This window comes from Oryza brachyantha, chromosome 4 (genome assembly GCF_000231095.2).
Source record: "Oryza brachyantha chromosome 4, ObraRS2, whole genome shotgun sequence".
Classification (NCBI taxonomy): Eukaryota; Viridiplantae; Streptophyta; class Magnoliopsida; order Poales; family Poaceae; genus Oryza; species Oryza brachyantha.
Genome location: NC_023166.2, coordinates 21,347,575 through 21,356,731, shown reverse-complemented (window position 1 = coordinate 21,356,731; position 9,157 = coordinate 21,347,575). Strand labels below are relative to the sequence as shown.

The window sequence follows — 9,157 nt, the reverse complement described above, 5'->3', positions numbered from 1 at the left end:
ACCTTTTTTCCATACTTCACTAAAAACACATGAATCAGCTTTTTTTTTTCTTTGGTGATGCTCTGGTTTAGGACACTACCATCACTTGTTGTAAATGCACGGTTGGCAGTCAGAAACGAGGTGTAAGTGCGAAAAAGATCTACGGCGTATGCCAAGCAGCCACGTATAGCTGCAGCCGGCAGCCGACACTGTAGCTGCAAATGGGTGGCACATGCTCTATTTACATCACCTCCAGCAGTAACGTGACTTTTATTGGTAGGCGTATTCAATAGCTCGGCCAGAGGCAATGAACCGATCGACACGACACCAAACTAGACAAACATTCCATACTCGATCCCCAAAAAATGGCATGATCTGGCGATCTGCTTCAGATCAAACACTTCAGATCAGATTAGATTGCATTAGATTTTATCGAGAATTCATACCACAGGAGAAATAAAGAACGGCTAGAGAGTAGTCTCTCATACTTTCTCTCTTTGCCAAAGCAAAGCAATCCCAAAAGGAAAAGATACAAACAGCCGTCTTTTCCCTCGTCTTTTCTTCGTTATGCTTAGAGTACATTGCACACGCGCGAGGCGTCTACACGTAATGCAGTACTAAAAGGAGATTCACACGACCTAATCACCTTCAGTAATAAGTAATTAAAACACTTTATTGTTAATAAAATCCTCAATTCTAAGGTCTGCTACTTGCTGGCTAGCGGTACAAAGCTGCAGGAAACACACAGCTTCAGCATCACTCAACTTTAGTACGAGCTACACGGACACGAGGTACGTGGAGTAGTAATTATCTCGATCTCGGCCATAATCTCCCGCCATTGCGATGGATGGACGGACTACCGGAGCAGAGCTTACGACGACGACGACGCGCATTGCTGGCGCCGGAACCCGAGCCTCTCATTCTGCAGATCGTACTCGATGTAGTAGTTCTGCTGCTGGAAACTCCCAAAAATGATCGCCGGCCCGCCGCCGGGGACCCCGGCGCCGCCTGAGCTGGTCGGGACATCGCTCACCACGGCAAGGCAGATGGCCTCGGCCATTGCTGGAGCGCCGGCGCTCGGAGCGGGTCCGGCCACGACGAAGTAGTTCTCGACGGGGAGGTTCATCACGGAGCCGCCTTTGAAGTGGAGGGACAGCTCTGGTAGCTCCATCGTCTTCGTCCCCGGCGGCATCGCGAAGCAGGGGCTCATGCCGAGGCCTTCCTCCACCACCTTCGACCGGATGTACCTCCCTCCCACAGCCGCGACCACTGCTGCCGCCACCGGCTCGAACACTGTCCGGTCGAAGTAGGTGAACGTCGTGCCGGAGTCGACGATGGCGCCTCCTCCGGTCGCCCCGGCGACGAACGCCCTCTCCGGCAGCTGCACGTTCTTCCCGCCCACCGAGATGGCGCTCAGAGCCAGGTAGTAGTAGACGGAGTACGGTGGCCTGGCGCTCGCGCTCCGAGCCAACGGGACGTATTGCATCCCGCTCCCGCCGTCTTTGCCGCTCGCGCCGCCGAGGATGAGCTCGCCGCTGACGGCGGCGTTGTCGTCGAACCGGCGAGACAGGAGGCAGTAGGAGAACTTACTGAGCCCCAGCTGTGATGGCACAGACGGCGCGCCACGGCCGAAACCGGCGAGGCCGGACGGCGGCTGGTGCACGGACGCGAGGCTGCAGCCGACGACGAAGTTCCTGACGGCACGGCCAGGCGTGCGCAGCGTGTCGGAGATGAGCAGGCCGGCGGTGGAGCCGGAGCCGTAGACGACGAGGTAGGGCGGGCAGACGTTGTTGTTGTTCCGGGTGCAGTTGGCGCCGGCGCAGGAGGAGGAGGAGGCGCGGCAGTCGGAGAGGTGGTCGGGAGAGTGGATCCAGAGGCAGGAGGGGTTCCGGCAGCCGATGAGGCGGGAGGAGGTGGAGTTCTTGGGGTGGAAGACGTGGACGGGGGAGGCGGAGAGGGAGGAGCAGTTGCGGCACTGGTAGGAGGAGGTGCATGGCACCCAGGAGAGGTGGCTGCCGGTGTCGAGGAGGACGGGGAGGGGCTGCGGCGGCGTGCCGAGGGAGACGATGAAGGCGTAGCCGCCGTAGGAGTGCGGGTAGAGCGAGGCGCGGACGGCCGGCGCGGGGCCCTGGCGTGGGCGGGTGAGGTGCGCGGCGCGGGCGAGGGAGGCGGCGGCGAGGCGGGAGAGCGGGTGGTGGTGGTCGGTGTCCGGGACGGGCGGGAAGTTGCGGAAGAGCGGCACGGTGGTGGCGGTGGAGAGGACGGGGAAGAGAAGCAGCAGCGAGAGGAGCAGCGGCGGAGCCATGGCGTGGCGTTGATCAGCAATGCAGAGGAGTTGATAGATAATTTGTATTGGAGGGAGGGGTTTGGCATATCATATGTGCTTCGCTTGTTGTGTTGGTGGAGATGGCCTGGGGTTGGGGCCGACGCGGGCGGTTCATGGATTTGATTGGCGCTAGCTGTTTGATCACGGGCGCGCCAGAAGAAATGGGCGACGCGTGCGATTTCACACCATAACGTATTATTGCCGGATGTGTTCTTTCGTCGACGAAAGACGGACGATTACCTTGATATTTATTTAAGGGAAATAATATTACCATCGATGGGTGGGATACGTATACGGTGGCGACGACCACAACGTCAGCGGTGGTGAACGACGACGAGGAGAATTCGTGAGTTTTGAGTCCGAGTATCAGATGTTATCATGTTTGATACCTGGTCGGATCATCTTGTTTTCAGTATCGGGTTTGATACCGAGTTATAATTATCTCGTTTCAAAATAAAATATAGTATTATTGTAGCAGTCATCTTAGTTAATAGTATAATGGTATACTAGTTTTATAATTTTGGTTGTTTTGAATAAGGATGTTGCCAAATATTTTTGTATATACTTTTGAAAGGGAGTACGAAGTTGAAAATATACATGATAAACTTATATATAAACAACGTAGTGACGGAAAAAAGTTTTTAGCACATGGGTATGCTTGCATGCCATCTAAATAGTCATTAAAAAATTAAAAAAAATTAATAAGATAGATTAATATGATTTATATCACTCCATAAATATGCAAGTTTAAATTCAACTCCTACAAATTGTAGCAAAAAAAAAACAAACAAAACTTAAAAAAAACGGCTTCCACGTAGTGACGAGGTGTTTGTCTAGGAGATGTGATAAGATGCGCAATGATCCTGCAGATGCTATGCCTAGTTCACTCTAATGTGCAGCGGTTTTACACGGACGAGCCGAGGCGATGCCATTGATTTAGGCCAACAAGTTCCTCAAAAAATTTTCCAAAAACATCACATCAAATCTTTAGACATCTAAATAAAGCATTAAATATAGATGAATCAAAAAACTAATTACACAGTTACGGAAAAAATCTTGAGACGAATCTTTTGAGCCTAATTAATACATGATTAACCGTAAGTGCTACAGTAACCAACATGTGCTAATGATGGATTAATTAGGCTCAAAAAATTCGTCTCGCGGTTTCTAGGCTAGCCGTGAAATTCGTTTTTTCATTTGTGTCCGAAAACCCCATCAACATCTGGTCAAACGTTCGATGTGACTTATTTAACAAAATTTTTTGCCAACTAAACAACTCTTACATTTTTTCGTCCACTTGAGTCGAAGGAAGAGGATGGAGACAGGACAAGCAATGTGGGTGTGGCACACACATTGATGCTTGGATAGTAGTAGAGCACATGCCCCCTACAGTTCACCACCAGGGCATTCACATCACAGTATAAATTAAGGACAGGACTTAAAAGAGTAGCATGAAATCTGTTTTTCCCCACGGCGCACAAAGGGTTCGGTCACGTTGATGTCTGTCTTTAGTATTATTTATATCGGTCCATATAATTTTTAATTTACAAATATGTTCAAAATTATATTTGTCACCCCACTTCTTCCCTGTCACCACCACGACCACGGTCGTCGCTGGCCAGCTTTGCCTCCGCCCCACTCATCGGGTCGGTCATCACATCCTCGCTCATACGTTGCACCGACTTTTGCTCTAACTTTGCATCGGTGTCAGGAGCTGTAGCCGACGGGGACGATGAGCTCGAGAGAGCAAAATAAGGATGGACTGAGACGAGGCCGGTGAGGTCCCGATGGCCCTCCAACTTCGAGATCTAGCGGTAATGAGGATGATGGGATGAGCTCAGCAGAGACAACCTCCTAGATCTGGCGCCTCTAACCTCTTGCACCCATGGCGGCCATCGCCCTTGGCTCTTAGAGGTAGGTGTGGATGTGCTTGGCATTACCCTGCCTTTGTGGTAGCAGCCACTCTTACGCCTTAACTCCTCTCTTAGCGCTGGCGCCTCACCGCGTTCTACTGCCTCCACCGCATCTATTAATATTTGTTTTTAGATAACAAGAACATATATGTAAAAATTTTACTTATAAATCAATTTTAATTGCTAATGGGCCGCTTTGTTTATGCTTGTTATAAGCGAAACGATGAAATCCCAAGGTCCAGAATATACCTAAATGCTAGTTAAATTATATACTAGCACATCTATCCTTTTGCTTCGGCTTATACTTATGTGCCAAAATTTAAAATTTTAACCTTAAATCTAGAGTTGATTTTAGTTTTTTTTCTCACCGAGATTTATTTTTCCGCCTTTGCTTTTATATCACGAGAAAAACATATAAAAATTATTTACAATTTAATTTTTATTTTTAAATATATTATTTGATATTTTTCCATGAAAATGACAGACAATCACCCCTAGTTACATTACATTTATGTGGCTCTAAGTAAAAATCACATGTCCATATATAAACACTCCCATAATTTTATTTGAGAGATGATACATAACCTCACCAACTTACATCCCAAATTCATCTCCCGAACTAAACATGAGACAGGTTCACTCTTTCTATCTCATCCCTCTAAACAAACAAAAAAACACGGTCCAACCCATCATTCTAACCAAATAGAAAAATAATACCAATCCATCACGCAATTCAGGGATGAACCCGATCTAGCCCACAACCAAACACATCCTAAATTTGTAGGAGGGCCGCTGGACACATTCCTCCTTACATGCATGAGTATGGACTATGGTCTTTTCTAGATGAAAGATAAAACATTTTTTGATTTTTTGACACATTAAATGATATAAACATAAAATTAATGGATATAAAGTTGAAAATCTTTTTTTAAAAAAGATAAACCTCTGTATATTTTTTTTATAAAAATATATTATTTAACAGTTTAGAAAATACATGTAAAATTTAAGGAAAAAAAACTAAGAATAAGCTGGTTTTAAGAATCCAGCCTGAGTACAACTGACACAGCCATAAAAGAGGAAACGGTACTACCGGGCACTGGCCCTTCAATGCACATCTACCGCGCCCAGCAACGCATCTAATTCCTGGGCCTGCATATATATACACAGGCCACCAAGTAATGACAATATTCGTTCGTTTTTAGAGGCTGTTTAGATGGTATACTCAATTTGTTTAAGATTGTCATAATATTTTAGCTAACTTGGCTAAGGTTTGGCTAACAAAAATGGAGCCACACTTTAGCTAGCATATGACAAATGTGCCACACTTTCCTATGTCATTGACATGTGGGCCATGTATATTGAAAATGGAATCTTGTCCAAACACACACTTAATTTGATCAAATTTGGCTAACTTAAATATGGCAAACTTAGACAAGTTATGATAATCAACCAAACAGCCCTGATACTCCTGGTACTCTAGGAAGCTCCCATTTGCAATATACGGAGGCGACGACAAGCACCAAGCATGAACCAGCTTTTGATCGTTTCTTTTTCTTTCTGCCTCCACTATCCATCGCCGATTCAGTAATTTCACAGCGTTCTTTATAGATAAAAGAAAAATATTTTCTACTTATTTTGATAGTTATTAACCGAATAAATGATACAATTACTTACTACAAAATTAAAAAGTACTTTATATTATTATGCTTATATAAAAATATTATAAAAATATATAATTTAACGGTACAGAAAACGTGTACGAAAAAAAATTAACAAAGTCAGAATGGACTTATTGCGCTTAAGGCCTCCATATTTCTTTCTTGTCTGTGAGTCCGTCATTGTCAGCCCACAGGATATTTTCCTTTCTCCTTCCAGAAACGAGGCCCATCTTGTAGGCAGGCAGCAGCCCAGCCCACTTGTCCGCTGAGCTGTCACCGCCACTCCAACGTGGCGAGCCACGTTGGAGAACTGTGAAGCCCTAGCTCTGCAGTCTGCACGAGCGCGACGCTCCGTCTCTCCCCCTCCGCTCTCCGAAACCTCCGCGACGCGACGTGACGTGACGGCGCAGCCATGGCGGAAGCAGCAGCGCCACCCGCCGCGACCAGCTGCGAGGTGGACCTCGGCAGCCTCATGGCCTACGACCCGTCGCACCACCTCGCCGGCGCATCCTCCTCCAGGTTCGTTCCCGCACGCCGCACCGCATACTGCTTTGCGCCTGTGTTTCTTCGATTTCGTGACGAGAGTCTCGGGTGTTGCGCGCAGGGAGGTGCTGAGGGAGGAGTGCCTGCGGAAGGGTACGGAGCTGGCGCAGGCTGTGGCCGACGCCCTCTTCGCGCTGCCGGCCACCGAGGGCCGCGACGGCCCCATGGTCCGCCTGCCGCCGCCCACCACCCGCCTCCCTCGCGAGAAGCATGTAAGAGACCCTAACCTCTCCTTTCCATACACCTCTCTACTCCTTCGTGGCATGCAAAGTATGATTTGCTGCCGATCCACTGTATGTTTACCTTTGTTCGTCTGGATGAAATTCATACCTCAATAGTTCGATGTTCTCCATGTATGGCTCACTTACTTAGCTTTGCATATGTGAATGATATTATTTATACATCGATTAACCTTATATGGCTGACTTACTTAGCTTTGCATATGTGAATGATATTATTTATACATCGATTAACCTTATATGACACATTGAGATCCTCAAATGTTCGTACTGATATTGGATTTTGTGACACGTTCGTACTGATTTTGTGACTGAATTTGTGAGTTATGCCAAACATGCAACTAAAGTTAGTCCAATCTGATCCCGAATTTTAACATGTACTAGCTCCAGCTGCCAAGCACATTATTTTTGTCCGTGTCTGTGCAGTTTTATTACAGGATTAATCTATAAAATAGAAGTGAGTTAATTTGTGCTTGTACAGTCACATACTGATTGAAGATTGTGACTACTGAGGTGTTTCACCCCTTTAACCTATTTTTCTTGGTCCCAGCTACCAAAGCCGAAGCCCCCTACTAAATGGGAGCAGTTTGCGAAGATGAAAGGTGAACTTTATTTTAACAAAATCTATTATTGCTGCTGCCTTCTACTAAATGATTGGGTTTTCATTGACGTCCACCTGTTCTCACTTGTCAATGGATATATGGATGCCACTTCCAGGGATTACAAAGCACAAGAAGAACAAACGTGAATGGGATGAGCAAACCCAATCGTGGAAGCGCACTTATGGCTATCACCGTGTTAATGATGACAAAGATATTCCGATAATTGAAGCCAAGGCAACAGATGGTTTGTAGTTTCTCTTTCTTTGTCTATTACTAGTGAAATTGTTCCATAACAAGGATATTACCTTTTCCTTTATCCAATAGCCTGTTGCAGTTATCAGTGCTACAGTGTTATTGCTTAAATGAGCTACTCACTTCTGCTGATGCACACACATGTTTGCTTTAAAGCTGACTCATGTACAGATTCTTTGTTGACCATTGCCCATTTTTAAATATTGAATGCCTGCCGTCAGCATGCTCTGCTAAAAACGAACTAATTCTTTTGAGTCCTTGTTTGCGATGACACTAATTCTGAAATACATCTGTCCTAATCCTGGTTCGGCAATCCGATACCCTTTATGTTACAGAACCTGGTGTTGATCCCTTTGCTCAGAGAAGGGAAGAGAAGAAGAAGCTTGTTGAAAAGCAAGAAAAGAACAGGCTAGAGAACTTGAAAAAAGCAGCCAAAGCTGGTGCTTTACCTAGGTTGTTATCCTCTCCGTAGACATCTTATATCTGCCTTACGGATTACTTTTCTATATTGGTAGACCAAGAAACTTGTGTAAGTTTACTGTAAAGTACAGATGTACAATGGAACCTCAAGTCACTCATAATATATCTGTTTTTTTTTTTTAAATCTGCAGTCATATACAACTTGCTGCAACAGCGTTGCCCATCACAGGAACTAAAGCAGACATACCAAAAAAATCTAGAAAGAAAGATCTTGAGGATGTTGCTGGCATGGCTTCATCTGCAACAGCTAGTGGTGGGAAGTTCGATGAGAAACTGCCCGGCGAGAAGCCTCCAAAAAACCCTGGCAAACATAGAAAGGTTTTTACTCTGAAGTTCTCTGCCTTTTGCGCAATTATATATGAACCTTTAAAGGATATAAGCGCATTAAATGAATCGATTCTTTTCTGCAGTTCCTCCCTGTTGCTGAAGGAAAAGGAATGGGCAACCAGGAGAAACAGCAGAACGACAAAATCCTGAATGCTCTGCTGGCCAAAAGTTCTGAGGATCAAATGGATGTTGGCAGGGTAATCTCCAGGATTAAACATCTTGCTCTAATCTGTATAGAATCTGTTGTTTTGGTAGCCATTTGTTGATTAGGTGAACTGACAGAATCTGTCTAAAATTTTGAAACCAGGCAATTACGATGTACAAGGTGAAGAAGGAAAAACAAAGGAAGAAAGATAAGGAGAAGTCTTCTTCAGCAAATAAGTTGAAGCCCCAGAAGAAACCACTCAAGAAATCTTCGAAGAAAAAGGCTTAGGTGAATTTTGTTTTTGACTTGCTGTAGGAGGTGAGCATAGTTTTCGAGACTCAAGGAGAGTCGGCAATTTTTGCTTGTTTCTGTCCAATTTGAATGCATCGGAGAAATGTTGTTGCAATTGTTAGTTATGATGCAAGAACCTTAATGCTACTATAACATAGTTGTCCAGAACATGCAATATATATGCATTATAATTTCAAAAGTTCTGGAGTCTGTTCGGGTAACTTATCAATCTAAAGCAAGGAACAATTGCCTTGATATAAGAGAATTAACATCGTCACAAACAGAATATTTCTCTCCCCTTCTCTTTTTTAGTTTGCGACTTTTGGTACTGTGTGTAGGCACTTAACAGTCTTTTTATCTGATAATTGTCTGAATTGAAATTTATTGCCTGTAATTTTCTAG

At 45.2% G+C, this 9,157-nt stretch overlaps 2 protein-coding genes across 2 annotated transcripts; one reads left to right on the top strand and one right to left on the bottom strand.

Annotated features, from left to right (window-relative positions):
• Positions 1-371: 371 nt before the first annotated feature.
• On the bottom strand, positions 372-2,503 carry LOC102712357 (probable aspartyl protease At4g16563). Its single transcript, XM_040522945.1, has one exon. It carries the CDS (start codon positions 2,282-2,284, stop codon positions 851-853), a length of 1,434 nt encoding a protein of 477 aa, XP_040378879.1. The 5' UTR covers positions 2,285-2,503; the 3' UTR covers positions 372-850.
• A 3,744-nt stretch (positions 2,504-6,247) lies between these two features.
• LOC102712080 (ribosome biogenesis regulatory protein homolog) lies at positions 6,248-8,954 on the top strand. Its single transcript, XM_006653836.3, has 8 exons — positions 6,248-6,395; positions 6,481-6,631; positions 7,209-7,260; positions 7,376-7,504; positions 7,848-7,965; positions 8,124-8,310; positions 8,403-8,516; positions 8,627-8,954. Exons 1-8 carry the CDS (start codon positions 6,289-6,291, stop codon positions 8,750-8,752), a joined length of 984 nt encoding a protein of 327 aa, XP_006653899.2. The 5' UTR covers positions 6,248-6,288; the 3' UTR covers positions 8,753-8,954.
• The last annotated feature ends 203 nt before the right edge of the window (positions 8,955-9,157 follow it).